Consider the following 17,936-nt stretch of genomic DNA (forward strand, 5'->3'; position numbering starts at 1 on the left):
ATTTAAAACAGAAATTACAAATTGCTTCATATATGAAGCAAGGTAATAAATCTGTTTACTAAATAAAATAATTATTTTCTACAAACAAGCTAAGACGCGTCCAGTTTTAGTCCAGTTTTATATCCTGTTTTAAGCCAATTCTCAGCCCAATTTAATTTCACTTTCAATTTAGAGTTTCATTTCTTGTCCAGGTATAACTTCAAGTCTGCTTTCAAATGCTGTTTTAAGTTTAATATGACAACAATTTCAAGTCTAATTTTATTCGAATTTCAAGTTAAAAATTTCAGTCGGTTATATACCTTTAAAATTGAGCTTAAATTGAAATTTCACTTGAAATTGAACTTAAATTTAATTTATATTCAAATTAACTAGGACTCTTACTTGGATCAATTTACTTTGCTTAATTTTATTTTAAATTGAACTAGCGATTAAACTTAAATTGGGCATGAAACTGCACTGGAAATCTTACCTGAAAAAAGGCTTAAATTGGGAGTGACTAATTTACTTATCGTGAAAATACCGTTTAATTAAATGACAACTCCGGGCTTCCGGGATACAGCTTGAAGAATCATTTCCTTCTATTCTAAACTTTCTTGTGGAGCTTATAATAAATTCACCAGCAGTGACGGTGGTAACGCACACAGGAGACAACCGCGAAACAACCGCAAAACTAAAATTAGGGTTTTCTGACTTGAGGCTCGACAAAATATCACTTTTGTAGCGTGTTTTTAGTGGAAAATAATTGATTTGGTAAATTTTCAAATACTAAATTACTATAATAAATCACGCGGTTATCTTTAGATGGTTTGGTTTAATTGTCATGTAACTGCAATATGAGGATTTTTCTTGCATTTTTTCTGTGCCCGAGCCTGGGCATGCCAATGGAAAAGACTAATGCTTTTTGCTCGTACCACCCTATCACCATTCATTCTCGTACTGCAACCATCTGACTGCGCCGGAACGTGTACAGTTCTAGTACTGCAACCGGCATGCCAAAAAAGAAAAACAAACTCTCTTCTGCTAGAAGCACACGCACACACACCCGCAGCCGCGTATCTGCGCCCAAAGTTGAGAGAGAACTGTCAAATCGTGAAAAAAATATCTTTCCTTCTGCTGTATGGTGCGTGCGGTTCGTGTTCCGCTAAAAGGTGCCACTTGAATGGTCTAAAGTTTTAAATATTCGCTTCAATTGTGCTGACAAAATGTACTGTAAAGTTTAAACAGAGTTTTCGTTTCGATGGAATCGCAGTTCAGTGACAGTGACAGTGAGAAAAACCACTTGCGGAAAAGTTCTACGGACGACGCTGGGATAATGTGAAGTTCCTCCGCTGTTGGAATAAATAAGTAAACAAACGTTTATTCATCGTCGGTACTGCAGCGGAAACATTTGCTTTGCTCGAAACCAATGGTAAGGATAAAAAAGTTTCGCTAAATTTTCACGGTAAACAAACAAGTATTTTCGTCTGAAAGTCCTGCGCTGCTGGTGATAAGAAACGCAGGGCTGAGAGTTTGCGATGAGAAAGTGGGAGAATGGGGTTTCCGTCCATCCCGACACCAACACCTCTACAGGAGAGCGAGCATTGATTAAAACATAACCCCTTATAAATTTTTGCTGCTGTTGCTGGTCTGTCCATTCGGTGGCTTTTGAATGTTTATTTTTCACGAGATTGCAACGGATTTGTTGTTGGAATTTACATTTGTTGCTGTAAATCGTTTGTTTTGATACCGGTTTTGCATGTTTTGGCAACAAACGGAAGGGCTTCGCGGTGAATGCTTCGCTAATGTTGCACAAATTCATGACGTAAGAAATGGCTACATGACTAATCATTGAATAATTTTCAATAGAACGTGATTAAACGATTTTTTTCTGATCCCGTTTCAGGATGTCAACTGAGCGCTGGGTGGAGCAGTTGAACCCGTAAATGGCTGTGATAAAACATCTGAGTTAAATTTATACGCATAACCTATCAGAGGGAAGGAACGCTTCGAGTCAAATTCTAGTTTTAATATTTACTATAATGGAGGCGGCAAATTCGACACTCGACGCACCAAACCAAACGGCAATCAGCAGCATGCAAATGCCCGAACTAGCGCCAATCAAGGTTCACTGTCTGAGCAAACCTTTTCAATGCACAGAATGCGACAAACAATTCCGGCAGCTGAGTACGTTGACTAATCATATGAAAATCCATACTGGTAAGTTAGTGTCTATCAAATGGAGTAATTTGATGATGATAATTAGACTTGTCTCTTCTGTTTTCAATAGGTGATAAGCCATACAAATGTCCTGTATGTGCTAAAGAATTTCGACAAACCACCACGCTGTCCAATCATTTAAAAATACACACAGGTAAAATTTAAACATCTTGTTTTTATTTATGTTGTCAAGGTTTTAATGCTTAACATTATCTTTCAGGGGAAAAGCCATTTCATTGCACCTACTGCGGTAAACAATTTCGACAACTAAGCACACTTTCCAATCATCTCAAAATACATACGGGTAAGATAAAGATAACTTAATAGCATGTTGGTCCTAAACTAAAACATCCTAATTCCAGGCGAGAAACCGTATGAGTGTTCCGTGTGTGGCAAACAATTCCGACAGAGCAGTACACTGAACAGCCACATCCGAATTCACTCGGACGATAAGTTCTGTAAGTATGAGTTTCGCTTTCGAAGTCACATTTCTCAAAAAAAAAACTGCTAAGTCAAATGGTTGCCTAAAATAATAGTGACAGCCTCTTCTCTTCCCAGCTGTGAAACCTTTCAAATGCAATGTTTGCCCCAAGGAATTTCGCCAGATAACAACGCTGTCAAACCACCTGAAAATTCACACCGGTAAGCGATGGCCTGCGGAAGTCTCATTGTGGCTGTATTGTAACATTTGTTTTTCTTATTTCCATTACAGGTGAAAAACCTTACTTATGTTCGTACTGCAATAAAAGTTTTAGACAAACCGGAACCCTTTCGAATCATCTTAAAATCCATACCGGTAAGTGCAATCCCGTTTTTGAACGAATATATCTTACACCATATCAGTTGAACTATATCAGCTAATGGAACACTTATATTGTTAAGCAAGCGTCTTGCTTGAGCAAATCAAGGTTTAACATCTGTTATGTTTGCTATTGTTTACGATAGGCGAAAAGCCGTACGAGTGCTCTGTGTGCCGAAAACAGTTTCGACAGTCTAGTACGCTGAATTCTCACATTCGAATCCACGCGGAGGACAAGATCTGTAAGTAGTGGCCATAGGTTAATAAGAAAATTTCTTTTGAAAATTATATGGACCCATGGTACCCTGGACTACATTCGGTTCAAATTTGTTCGAATCGTTTTCCAACAAATTGCTTTTATGAAACAAAACGTGGAGAAAAATTATATAAGAATTCTGTTCCGTCCATTGTCGCAGGCCATCAAATTGTTAGCTGGTACTACAGTTGCAACACAATTGTGGAAACTTCTTTTGAGGGGTTTTGTCACCGTGACTTGATTATTTATAATATTTGTTGATCATTTTCGGCGAAATGATGACTACTGTGAAATCCTATTTTACTTTTTCCCTGTATTACATAAGAATCAAGAATCTTCAGAACCGACAATATCTTCTTTATTGCCAGTAGAATGCATCATAGATGCTCAATCGACTGTATGCGCTGCTGCTGATAGTAGTACTTACAATCTGCGTACAAAGCAAAGTCGTGGGCTTAAACCGTCATTAGACATTACCCTTCTTTATCGACAGACTTCGCAGCCGGCTGTTAGAGTACAGGAAAATTACGGGGCCAGTGTAATAATCCTACTGACTCTATCTAGCAAGCACCGCCTAGCCGAGACTCGAACATACGACGACTAGCTTGTTAGACCAGCATCGTACCTCGAAGCTAACTGGGCGGTCAATCTGCGTACATTACCCTTGAATGTTGTCTCAAACATCGTTGAACAGCAATCTGGATTGTTTGATAATCCAAAAAAATCTAGGAAAGTTTGCCGCCGTACCTCGAAATTTCCGTTTTCCTTCAACACGAGACGCAGTTGGAAGTCCATCCGTTGAGTAACACGCTTGTCATAGATCCTTTTAGTGGCACAAGGTCAAAGTAATATTTACCCGAAGCTTCAGAAACGAGTGCGAACGTATGTCCGACATCAATCAATCCAGATTAATCTAGTACCAAAATATGCGATTCGGTAATAACGATAACAGCTGCACAGGAAGCTCTTATGTTCATGGTTACTGAAACAGATATACCTATAGGATACTTTCTCGTCGATTCTATGAATGCCAGCACCAAAAAGGAAATTATAGAAAGCACGCATCTGGAGTAACGATAGTTTCTTTTACGTTTGACAGAACCAAGACAAATATCAAGACAAAACAACGAGGTCGGTTTATTCCACAGGAATGGAGCCTTTCCCCGAACACCCGCTTTAAGAATCGCGGCTAACACGCTGGCAGAACGCTGGGAAGAGTGTCACACGCAGTACCTTGCAAATCGCAAAGACTTGCATAGTGTCATCGTCCCGTCAGTAAAACGAGTTAGATTAAACTCGGTCGGTGGTTTGACTACAGTAGACGGAGGAAGAGGCACAATGTGTGTCTGAAAATAACCCAACTGTGCTGCTTCAAAGGATCATTACTGCCGGTGAGCCACATATCCTGGGACGAGTGAAAGCAAAACCATGGGTATAAACGTCCTTCAGAACTTAACCCTTCTTTATCGACAGACTTCGCAGTCGATATTTAAAGTACAGGAAAATTACGGGACTGGTGCGAAGATCCTATTAACTCTGTAGCGGCGCCGCCCACTCGATATTCGAAGGTACGACCCCAAGTAACAATTTGGGTTTTATTACACTCTTATGATGGTATTTAAGACCAAAAATGGTCTTGAAGACCGCCACAGGAGTACAATAAAACTCATATTGTTGCTTGGGACGACTGGCTTGATAAGTCAGTATCGTACCCCGGAGCTAACTGGGCGGTCTGGGAGGGGTAGTGGGTTCGAATTCGGTTGTAATACTCCGATTACAGCTTGGTTCGATCCATGAATCAGCTTCGATGAAAGACTGCGGTACATAACTTCTCAAGCGTTGCTTCAAATGACCACCCCTCCTGTTTCCCGCTGGAAACGGCTCTGCACTAGTTTATTCCATGACTCGGGATGAGGAGATGCTACCGGAGAAATGGAAGGTGTTGTTTAAAAAAAAGGGAACAGCTCGATTGCTGCAACTATCGCGGTCTAACACTCTTAAACGTCACCTACAAACAAGATACTCTTTCAGATTCTGTTACGCCGGTTGTCCCCGATAGCACAAGAGTTCATAGGAAATTATCAGGTGGGCTTAATGGTAGCTCGCAACATTACCATCCGACAGATAATTTTTATCATCCGACAGACCTTGAGAAATGTCGAGAATACAACCTTTTCCACGCATCACAGCTTTATTGACTTCTAAGCACATGATACAGTTGATCGAGATCAACTATGGCAGATTAGGCACAAAGACAGTTTTCCGAACATGCTACGGATGCTACTGGTTAGAGCTACGTTGGATCGCGTGATGTATTTAGTGCGCATCTTGGGGATACTCTCGAGTCCCTTCGAAACGCAGCGAGGGTTGAGAGAAGGTGACAGCTTATCCTGCATGCTTTTCAGCTTCGTTCCTCCTTTGACAATGTACAAAACGATAGTCCTTTATGGGTCTGAAGATGTGCCACTGCTCACGGAGGGTATGCGCGCCCTTGCTTTGGTGGAGTGCGAACTGTTAGCCAACAGTAGCCGAGGAGCATGTATCACGAGGTAAAGGCACTGCTTGGAGAGAAAGTTCCTCCGCACATCTGGCAAAAGTCTGTGAGCTGGACAGGTCATAAGAATATCGAAACGACAGTGTGATGAAAACAGTTCTCTTTTACAACCTCTTTGGCACTAGGAACAGAAGGGCACAATATGCGCAGCTAGGGAAAAGCTAGAAATACCATCCCATTGGCGTTGATATCAAGTGCAGATCTATAGACAAGGCAAGCAGTTTATCCAGACCTAGCTGTAGTTAAAAAACTATTCATCTTAACATGTAATTACGCTCAATCACGGGACTCCTCACCGGACATGGTCCTTCTCTCTATCATTTAAAGATAATTGACAAGGTATTAACTGACATTTGCCGCTTTTGCAACATCTTCTACTAGAAAGTTTAGCACATCTGCTCTGCTTCCGTGGAGCTCTTGCGGCTTTCAGCTACGGGTTTGTCGGAAACTACCTATTAATTCCATACTCAGTACGGAAACCCAATCCCAAGAAGGTCATTGGTTTCCTTAGAGCTATACTAAAAGTAAATTTGGACGCCCCTCGTCCGTCACCGGCACGCCCTTTGTAGTAGGAACCGGAACCATTTGACATAACTATGTGTATATGTTTACGACGAACAACTTGTGCAAGTTTCGTCAAAATATTCCACCGCTATGCGGAGTAGCACAGAATGGAACTCGAACGACATACAAAAATCTTGCACAAACACCTGGAAAATCCAAAGTGGTCTGGATCAAAGTTGGCGAAAGTGCTAGCAATGAACTTTTAAGAAAACCGGAACTAGGGACCGAAAGCTGAGGGGGGAGGTAATATTGAGATGCGTCCAATCCTACGAAACCTACGTGAAAATGGATTTCAAGCATCTTCCCGGTCCAAAATTTTGCATTGCAACTGGGCGTGGCGATGTGCCAGGCAAGTATAAAGTCGTGCTTGCTGATAAATTCACAAAAAAGGCCATGATCTGGCAAGGAATATGTAGCTGTAGTCTGAAAACTGAGCGTTCCATCATTTTCTCAATAATGACATCAAGTTTATACATGGAAGAATGTTTGAAGAAACAGATTTTGTCATTTATTCGTAAACATAAGGGTAATGTTATATTCTGGTCTGATTTAGTTAGCTGTTACTACTGTAAAGCGGTCTGTAGCTGATGATATCGATTTCGTGCCAAAAGAGATGAACCCTCCAAATTGTGCGGAGTTTCGACCTATTGAAAAATTTTGGCAATTGTCAAACAACGATTTCGGCGAAGCGGGGGGACAGTTAACAGTGCATAAGAAATGCGTTCAAAGTAACAGAAACATGCTGATTCAGTCGCATCTTCACTTAAAGCTGAATAAAAATACTGCAATCCAGTCATAAAAAATAGGGTAAAAATTGAGAAAGACAAGTACTGCCAGCAGTTCAGTAGTCCTGTCCATGAGCTGACACATAAAAGTATACAACCAAGGATAACTATATGCGCTGAATGCGTTTTATATACCTTAATGCAGGATTGTCAATTTTTTCGAAAATTGGTCTTGTGATTGTAAAAGAAACAGATTTCCCATAGTTGACATGGCCCTCCTGATCCTACAATCGAGAAGACAAAGGATTATATCAGCGGTATCCTTCAGCATCCGCAAGTTAACATCGTTAACTAAAGTTATATGTGCCAAGGAGGGAGAGGCCTGCAGAACTTCTTGTGATATGAACATTATCACTGCGACCAGTATTTTGGTCTGCACGTCCTTGTGTTTTAGTGTATTCCGCACTTCATTCGTTTTGTTGTATCACAATTTAATGACCGAACTGCTTATGACACATTCCAACGTTACGGGACACTATCCTTACTATGCAGATCGGTTCCTGTTTCATCAAATCCCTGGTATTCTAGTGGAATATAAAGTACTGTCAAACGGGGTAACTTGCAACACTTCTCAACTATGAGTGCAAGTGAAAACTTATCTGTAGTACATATGAGGACATTTAATTAACACGAAGTTATTAGGTCTAGCATAGAACAATTTCACATATGAGAAAAAATATGCGATCAATATTGGCTGTTGTAGAATTTTTTAACTAATTTGTTACTGGTAACCCCTTAAACGGGGTAACTTGCAATATTTTTTTGAAATTGAACTAATTTAAAGATTAGTATGAGTTTCTTTTGACTTGAATATGCAAATGATAATCCGACTTGCGATTTTTAATGCATTTGCTATGAATATACGCATAAATGTCCTATGTCACGTTGCACAGTGGTCCAAACAGCGAAATACGTGATCGTGTGATATTGCGCCAAAACGTGAAGTTTTTCGCATATAGTGTCTTTAGGAACATTTCTTGGTATAACACGCCCCTTCTTGTGAGAGAAATCTTTGGGTGATTAATTCCCTTAAAAGTGAGATAAGAAATTTATTTTCTCGTACATTCGAGATACAGGTTTGGTACACTCGGCAAAGTTGTAGTAAATATCAATGCAAACAACTTTGTCAAAGACACTATACTTTTATCTCTTCATGGAAATTATCTATGAAGCGTTATTCGTGGACAAACCCTTTAAAACCGTTTTTAAACCCTGACTTATTCTGGTCAACTTTTACGTGTTCATAGTGTTCCAGAAAGTTGTTTATCTTGCTAAAATCAACATTTTTGTAGAACATTATTATAAGTGATTTTCTGCGGTTTCGGAGATTTTGACCATTTTTGATGAAAAAAAGTACTACATTGAGCTTAAATATTTCCCAAGGTGGCAAATGGTGGTAGACCAAATAACTCCTGCTTAAAAGTGCAACAAAAAACCTTTAAAATCAAGTGTCAATTGACTGTATCTGTTTGTATCCTCAAAAGTTATAGTTGTTTTAAAAATCAATCATAGTCATGTTTATCGAACAATTAAAATGTACTTCGGATGCAATAAACGCCATTTTGTTTATGTTGACAATCTCTTTCTAACAAGTTGAGTTACCAGCAATTTTTTCGCCTATTTTCGAGTCAAAAATGAATGTAGACTCAAAATTATTTGACGCAATTAATAACAGAAAAGCTTCCAAATAACTAACTTAAGTCTATTTTGTTCAATACCTTCGATTGGTGTCTTTTCAAAAGATGCCACTCATAACGGGCTGGTACCAAATGGCCGAAACACAAATGGTCAAAACACGAATGGCCGAAATCCAAATGGCCGAATTTTAACAACAGTCACAGAAGACCGAATTTTCTCTGAATGACTTTTTAGTCTATTTAATTAGAAAACACGAATTGACAAGCAGTTAACAATTAACTTTACTCCATGAAGAGATACAAGTATAGTGTCTTTGACAAACTTGTTTGTATTGATATTTACTACAACTTTGCCGAAAGTAATAAACCTGTTTCTCGAATATACGAGAAAATAAATTTCGTATCTCACTTTTAAGGGAATTAATCACCCAAAGATTTCTCTCACAAAAAGGGGCTTGTTATACCAACAAATGTTCCTAAAGACACTATATGCGAAAAACTTCATGTTTCGGCGCTATATCAAACGATCACGTATTTCGCTGTTTGGACCACTGTGCGTTGGTGAAAAAAAATTTATGAGCCCTGTAACGGAAATTACAGAAATAACTTGTTATATTATTCATGCAGTTGATATTCCTTGTCTGGATCCTTTAGAGCTGCCTTCTTTAAGGAGCTTTCACATATTACGTAACGCACTTAAGGAAGCGGGAGTTGTGTGATAACGCATTACACGTCGTATATCCACTATGCAAAATTGCGTCATGAAGTGGAGCGGGAGAGTTAAAAATCATCGATATCTTGGTTATGTAATATATGAATGTTTATTACGTTACGAGTGATCGCAATTAGACACAGTCGTTGCTGGTCGATTCTCTCAGTGAGGTTATTTTCTTTTTGGCCTCTTCTATGGCCATTTCCAGTATATCCAGAGAAAAACTGGCATATTTCCGACTTACTGAAAGTATCTTTCCCTCTTCAGGTATGCTTTAGTATTGTTTGATGCAAAATTAAATGATAACTTGCCTCTTAAAGGTAACGGAACATAGCTTTTTATATCTACCAGCTGTTGCAAGTTACTCCGTTTTAGGGTTGCCAAGTGGCCGGTTTTTGGCCGGCCCGACCGGTTTTTCACCTGCAAAGCCGGTGGCCGGTCAATCCTGCAAAACGGCCGGTTTTCCGACATAAGAAGCCGGATTGGTACTTTTTTCCTGATTTGTTAAATTTTCTGATAAATTTATTAGCAATCCTGAGCAGTAGATCATTGAAGATAGCCAGTTTTGCAGCGACAATACTTTGCTTCTGGCGGTAATATATATTAAATTGTTCACCAGCACCAGAAGCAACTAGTTGTCGTCTAGTATCTTCAATAATCCATGCAATGTTCGTTGTGGTTTCGGTTCTGACGACTACCTAAATAATAATTAACGCACATTACACATTCCAGGCAAATCCTCTAGTAACATGCTGCCACAACTCCCCCCCCCCCACGCAGTTTTTGAAGGCAGGACCGACCGGCCGGTTTTTGAAACTTTCGGACTTGGCAACCCTACCCCGTTTATGTACTTGTTTTACGAATAATGTGGTAACAAGTAAGGTAAACAAAACTAGTCATCATAAATCGATTATTTTGTTTCCTTATTGTGCATTTTGCTATAAAATATGTATGTTAGGCTTCTTTTATTTGAAGTGCCTGTGGGTGACACAAAAGTTTTACTGACGAAAAATTGACGATGAATTTGACACCATCTTGTGGAATTTTTTAAAAATCACCAAAACAGCAGGCAATCAATATAACAGTATCTATGGCTTCTTTGAACAAGATTTAGTGACTGATATAGATTAAAAATTGAAGTAACAGATCAAAAAGTACAGTAAATTGGATCGATATAGTGTTGTTGCATGTTACCCCCGCTGTTGCAAGTTACCCCGTTTGACGGTACTCTTTAAACAACTATTTTACAAGGTATTTGCTAAAAAATTGGTGAAACAGGAGGCGATTCACACGGTAGCAATGGGTGCTGATTGTGTCCCGTAACGCTGGAATGTGTCTTATCATTTTTTTCTATTTTTCGACCAATCTGTCTAGAGTCCGAAAGTACTAAAAATAGGTATAATTTGCCCTTGGACAAGTGATTTGTTTACGCACCATGAGTCAGTACTACTCTTAGGGTACCGTCAGAGTGCAAACGACCAGCGACGTGAGGCGATTTCAAATAATCAAGAAAAACGAACCCCGTTTTTCATCTCTGGAGGTCTCTCCCTTGACGTATACCATCTTCCTCTGTTATCAATCGCCTTATGCCAAGGAATGTATACCGGAATTGATAAAGGACTGTCTAAGCATTCGGGAGAGGGGCTCTGTAGCCGTAAGGTTACTGAGTCTGCTTTGGCAAGCGAATGGTCGTGGGTTCGAATCTTAGTAGAATCAAGCCATTCGATGTTCAAAGTGACTTTTTAGCATGGGTTTATTCTCAGGCCCCTCATTTACCCTTCCTTAATGCTGCATTCTATGTTATCCCGATAAGGCCTATTGACAGTGCAAAATGAGACCCTTATAGTTAAATGCACTGGTGTGCAGTGCCAGGGATGGCTATAATTGGGGACAGCGCTATCATGTGGAACAAGGTGGGTAAAGTAGAGAAAGCATTGAAAGAAGGGTAAAACCCAATTACACACAAGCACGCATGAAATTCAATAAGCATATCGCTCACTCAATAGCGATTATAGCAAATAAATGCAGTGCAGGTCATACAGCAAACACCCGGGCGATATCACAATAGATCTAACTATACTGGTCGCAGTGATGAGTCCATACAAAAAAAAAGCATTCCGGAGTTACAGTGGTGCATACATTGCCTTTTATATAGATAAATTTTTATTATTTTCATTGCCTATCTTTAGTCTAGAACTAGTGTATTCCTAAAAATAATTATGTTTCGCCGAGATTATTTTTAAAAACGATTTGTAATGTAAAGTCACATCACATGACTCACATGATTCAGTGAAAACAAGGAGAGCTGATTTGAAAATAATTATTTTCTTTCCGTCTTCGATCCTGAATTACAACTAAAAAAGCTTGAATTTAAATGACAATTATGTTTGTTGTTTACTAGGTATAAAATGAATTTTAAAGAATGTTGTATTGAGTGAGTACATTTATACCTATAAAAATGGATTTCTGTCTGTCAGTTTCTCGGTATGTTCCTTATAGAATCGAAAATTACTGAACCGATCGGCGTGAAAACTTGCATGTAGGGGTTTTTGGGGCCGGGGAAGGTTCTTATGATAGTTAGAGACTTCTCGCCCTCCTAAGAGGGGGAGGGGGGGGGGGTAGGTTCCCACACAAATGAAACACAAATTTCTGCATAACTCGAGAACTAATCAAGCAATTGGAACCAAATTTGGCATGTGGGTGTTTATGGAGGCAATCATTTTTCTATGGTGAACTGAGACTTAGCCCTTCCTTAGAAAAGGAATTATGATGACCCCATTGCCCTTTAAGAGGGGGGGGGGCTTCCGTACAAATGAAATATAAATTTCCTCTTATCTCGAGAACTAATCAAGCAAATGGAACCAAATTTGGCATGTGAGGTTTTTAGGGGGACAGAAATTTTTTCTATGGGGAATTATGACCCCTCCCCCTTGGCATGTGGGGGTTTTCGGAGGCAAGAATTGTTTTGTGATGAAGGGGGGGGGGGGGCTCCCATACAAATGAAATACAAATTTCTTAATAACTTGAGAACTAATCATGCAAATGGAACCAAATTTGGCCTGTGGGGGATTTTGGAGTCTTGAATTTATTTTATGATGGTTCGAGACCTCTTATCCCTGTGGTAGGTGGATAAGGACTCTCATACAAATAAAACTTTTGCGTAACTCATAAACTATTCGAACTCGAGAAATTCGAGACTCTTCCATAAAATATTAATCAATAGGTCGAAAGGTTTTGTGGTCTTGAAAACCTATCTATAATAACACTAGATCATTCAAAGCGAGATGGCCGCGAGTGTTGTCGGCGACCCGCCGTCGGAGGCATTGGCCACTAGGGGGGCAACTCCCCCGCAGAAATCACCACTGTCTAGGTTTATTTGTCTACTGACCTCTATTACTTTCCTTCAGTTGGGTCCGAACGAGCGACTGCTAGTAAGCAGAGGATCACCCCTGCGAAATGGTACTGTGCACGAAAAAGTTTTCCGTGAAATGGTACATTCCGCTTAAGGTTTTCCCGAAATGGTATGTGGTGAAATGTTGTACAATCACGGCTATCCGCTCTATTATCCACTTTCTGGCTAAGCAATGAGGAAAGTTGTTTTCTACTTTACTGTGAGGAAAAATTGCAAATTTGTATATTAAACCACCCATCCCAGGTAATCAATAAGCATTCACATAAGCAGCAATCTGGCATATCTGGCATTTTATACTGCTTGTTGTATATTAGCGTTTTGACTGCATAAGTGGCATCCAAAATTCTATTCAAATTCTTCGTGTCGGTAATTAGCTGCAAATTAGCATTGTCAGCACTATAAGAACGTTAGCAGTAAAGTAACTGTATATTTTGCCAAAAAAGCATTTAAGTAGCATTTAAGGCGTCTTAAATGCTTATTGGCTTGCATTTGAATAACATTGGGGATGCTTATTGGTTCCTGGGATGCTTTCATAGTTACGTAACTGTCAAATTGTATCATCTTAGGTTGAACCCCTCAGAAACTTGCAAAACTCGAGATTGTAACAAAGATCATCCGAGATTCTTGATTTATGTACAACACAGTTTAATTTTGTGGCAATACGAAGTTTGCCGGGTCAGCTAGCAATCTATAAATTAAACAACCATTTTCGTATAATTTACCAAAGAAAATATGAATTTGTGTAATTACCAATTGCCATTTTGTTTCACTTCTATTCTACAGGTAAAATTTCCCCCCCTCCGCTGCCGAACACCGTGACCACCATTACGATGAAGCTCGAAGACATCAAGCCGCCGCTGTATACAATGATTTAAGTAGATACCTATAATCTCAACAAGTGCTTGCTGTACTGTGCCGCCGTTGCCGACCGATTAGTTTTACGAACCCCCCCACAGATACGTATTGATTGTACAGCAGCAAAAGGCTCATTCTCTGTGTTATCCTCAGACTCGCCAGCTCAGCTCCGAGAGTTGATCCACACTGATTTCATTAAGGTAGTTAGTGATTTGTTTCGTTTTTTTGTAATTCGCATTCTTCAAAATGTGGTTTTATCCATTTCAATCCGGTTGAACTAACATTAACAGTTTTCGATAGTGGCTGAAATTTACTTCGCGATGATGTGAACGATGATGTACAATGTAAATGAGTGGTCAACGAATTTGGCTTTGTTTCGCATGGGTACGTAGCATTAAAATACGTATGAACAAGTTTAAAATTGGAACATTGTAATATACCCGTCGACCAGCATATGTAAAATTGTCTTTTCCGCTAGTTTGTTGATTCTATTCAAAAGACAGACGTAATTTTTGTGGGAAACCTCGCCGAGGGTGTATCATTGTGCTAGAATTCATAGAGGGATAGATTTTCTGAAAATTTCAAAGTTGAGAATTAATTTTTTTATTATTAGGGCCTATTTTAAACCAGATTTAATAAGGAGCTAGATGCATAGTCAATGATAAACCTTTGTACCTTTGATTTCTGTTTAACTGTGATTAGTGTAATGCTCGAATTGTTTTGAAACTGGTGAATGAAACAAATTCGGTCATTGTAAAACCCATGATAATTTGTTTTTTTTTTGTTTAAAAGAGAACAAGATTTTGCAAACATACTTTTATTTCCAAATTTCTGTAAAAACTTGAACAATCATCTCATTCTGGTTACCTGGAAAAGGTGCCGATTGAAGCAAATATGGAAAGGCCACACCACTGAACGTCTGCATCAATAATAATAATTTGATTGCTTTAGCAGACACAACCGAAAATAAGAAAGCGAAAAATTAGACCGGCATTTGTTTCAGTTTTAATTTCGTATAATCAATTCTAACCACTTACGTGTACGAGCTACTGCAGATTAAGACCTATACGTTGGAAGCACGAGAGTGAAATTACAGTCCGCGACGACAGCGTCGTCATTGTCGATAATAAAGTATGGCGAACAACTGAACTTTAAAAACATTACAGTTAGTGCTGAAAGTTAAAAGGCAAAGATTCGAAACGTATCTCCTACAGGGCCATAATTATATTATTAAAAAATATGAATTACGAAAAACAAATTATTGTACTGTGTATTATTATACATGATAACAATTATATAGTAAAACATTGATTAAAAGTAAACTCTGATGCAGAAATAAAAAGGCAAAAGTACAGAACCGGACATACCGGGGAGAAAAAGAAAAACAAAAATTCAACTATCAGTGCACCAGCTTCAGTAGAGCTTCCCTGGGTACTTTCACGAGCGGGGTTTGTGATATTCAAGGAATGATCGGGTAATAAAGTCATTAAAGAGCATGTCGTGTAAATAAAGAAGCCAAAAAACCAATACTTTGGGTATCATCATTCGAATTTTCAAAAGTCGGCTAAAAAATTCCTACTACTAACGAAAGGAACCGAAAGGAAGCCCCGGTGCGGGAAATTAATTTATTAACCATCAATCAATGTTTGCAATCAGGTGTAGACCAATCGTTAGAGTGGTCAAAAGAAGAACAAGAAGGAGGAAAATTGCTTCATACATCGTTTTGAACCACTCGCAAACACGTACCACATAACTACCATACACAGAGCAGAGCAGAGAGTAAAATATGTACTGTAGATGAAGAGGTCAGGTGCAGCGGATACACACTGTTCCTAATAAGCATCCTTAGTCAGATAGCAAGGCATAAATGAAATAATGAATCCTTCACGGAAAGAGGACGCACACGGAAAGGTAGACGAGTGTGACTCGTCGGGTTTTTCGAACAATTTCTCAAAAATACAGGAATGATAACTCTAGCATCGAGGGTAAACGGCTAAATATTTGAACTGCAAGAGAGCGTACGAGCGTAAATGCTATATATATTCTGCGAGAACGAAAGTATATATTATGTGAATAAATGTTTTTTTTTTACAAAAATCTGTGAGTATGATCACTATTGAAGACTTTTTATTTAAAATCTTATTTTTATTAAGAATGTAAATATTTTACATTTTACAACATAATGGCCGTAATATTTCAACTACTTCAGTGTTGAGTGAGAACTGAGACTGAGTTCGTTTCCTGTTAAAACAGTTTTATTTTTCAACCCAAATCACCGCTTTTAATCAGCACACCCAGCTAGCCGCTTAGCATACCAGGATGCTAATGGTTCCATCATCATCATCGTCGTCCGAGGATGGCTCAATTTCGAGCTGAAAACAAATGAAGTTGTTTAACGATCGACAGAAATTCATTGGGATATTAAATTCCAAACACAACTCGTCTGCTGGGTGTTAATTGCAATCCGTGTGTCGTGCCACACTCCGCGCCGGGGCGCGGTGGTGTGTCAAACCTACGCTATAGTAAACCAAGCGGGTGTAAAACCCGTGGTGCAATAAACCGCGGCATGATGCGGATGATGTATTCATTTTTGTTCGTTCGTAACATGTTGAACGACCTCTAGAGTGTGCTATTCTGGCCACTAAAAGCGAGCTGCATCCAGAAAAGTCCGCCGAAGAAATGCTTCGCCTTATGTCCTGACGACGATATCATCAATCGCTGTCGCGCGTCTGCTAGTGTTTTTACGCGTGTTTTGATATGTTGACTTCGAATTGCCAGGCCATAAATCCGGAACGAACAGCCATAGAGAAAGGTCAGCTAGTAATGGCTCTTCGGACTGGGTCTTGACAGCTGGGAGTTCATTGAATCGTAAGGCGAGTTAAGCGGTTCAAAAAGGCTGCCTAACAGGTCGAGAGATGCGGCTACAATTGACTAGATAATTGCGTTGAATTTACAACAGGAACAGGAACAGGTGTACTTCGTAACTTGGCGCTAAATTTCTTTATAAATCGGTGTGATAAAAACCGCATAAATTGAGTGAACCGTACGAAAACCGTCAACTGTCAACTCACCTGATATATGTCACAATAATTTCAAATTACTGGAGCGTGGGTCGCATTAGCATATCGAATGGGAGAGTTATTTTACACCAGTGGTGTTTCGAACAGTTTATTGTTGCGCCAATTGGCGAAACTTGCGAAGTGATCAAAATCTGCATGGAGACATCTATTCTCTCGCGGAATTACTCGAGAAAAGGTCATGGATTTTTCAATAAAATTTTTCACTAAAGATCAGTTGCTGTACCTTGTCTTAGTATCTATTTATTGTGCAATTGCTGCTCCATAAGAAAAAATAAAAAAAAACCGTTGAAAAATAGTAATAGATAATGAAGCATTCCATGCAGTGTATGACGCTTTTATACCAGCTTCCCATATTCCACCAAAGTTAGGTAAACGGGGAGACATTTTTCTAATTTTACTAATTCTTTCAATTCGTTCTTTGATATTTTTATCCCCTATGTGCTCGTGGTTCAAATAGAATGGGTGGCCTAATAAGCCAGTCGTCGTATGTTCGACTCTTATTCGGGTAAAGGCTTTAAGAGTCAATAGGATCGTATCAACTGGCCCTGCAGTTGTCCTGTACTCTAACAGCTGGCTGCGAAGTCTGTCGTATAAAAACTGAAGGTCAAGTTTCGATAACGGAATCTAGCACCTAAGCTTTGCTTTTTAACTTTGTATATCTTTAATCTTCAATAGATTTCAGAGTTATTTCTATGTGCATTTGGAAGCAATTTAACCTTACAGAAATTAAAGATTGTTTTTATTACCAATGGTTCCCCCACGTTGAAGGGATTTTACCAATTCAATCCCCTTTTATCAACAGCACATATTTTCACTGCACTTCCAATGAAACGGCAAACATCCATACTCCCTACAGAATCATATTATAACCGAACAGCACACTTTTCCAACACAGATATTAAATTCGCCTAGGTTTAATCATCTCGTCGTAAAGAATTTGCGATCTATTGTGACAATGAACTTTTGTAATTTTTCTGGCATACTGCGCTAACACAGACATCAATTTGGACCAGGTTTAAGCGCATTCGTAAGAAATTTTTTGGGACGAAAAGACTGTCATTCTTTCTAGCGTACTTCCCAAGCAAG

At 39.1% G+C, this 17,936-nt stretch overlaps 1 protein-coding gene across 2 annotated transcripts; it reads left to right on the plus strand.

Moving 5' to 3' along the window:
- Positions 1 to 1,130: 1,130 nt before the first annotated feature.
- Positions 1,131 to 15,826, plus strand: LOC128734258 (gastrula zinc finger protein XlCGF8.2DB-like). Of its 2 annotated transcripts, none has more exons than XM_053828339.1 (9): positions 1,131 to 1,408; positions 1,883 to 2,196; positions 2,267 to 2,350; positions 2,417 to 2,500; positions 2,559 to 2,654; positions 2,755 to 2,838; positions 2,909 to 2,992; positions 3,142 to 3,237; positions 13,699 to 15,826. In XM_053828339.1, exons 2-9 carry the CDS (start codon positions 2,019 to 2,021, stop codon positions 13,788 to 13,790), a joined length of 798 nt encoding a protein of 265 aa, XP_053684314.1. In that variant the 5' UTR covers positions 1,131 to 1,408; positions 1,883 to 2,018; the 3' UTR covers positions 13,791 to 15,826. The 2 variants fall into 2 exon arrangements, with proteins under 2 accessions (XP_053684314.1, XP_053684315.1); XM_053828340.1 differs by lacking the exon at positions 1,131 to 1,408 and adding an exon at positions 1,685 to 1,801.
- Positions 15,827 to 17,936: the final 2,110 nt, after the last annotated feature.

The sequence above is a fragment of the Sabethes cyaneus genome, chromosome 2 (genome assembly GCF_943734655.1).
Source record: "Sabethes cyaneus chromosome 2, idSabCyanKW18_F2, whole genome shotgun sequence".
Classification (NCBI taxonomy): Eukaryota; Metazoa; Arthropoda; class Insecta; order Diptera; family Culicidae; genus Sabethes; species Sabethes cyaneus.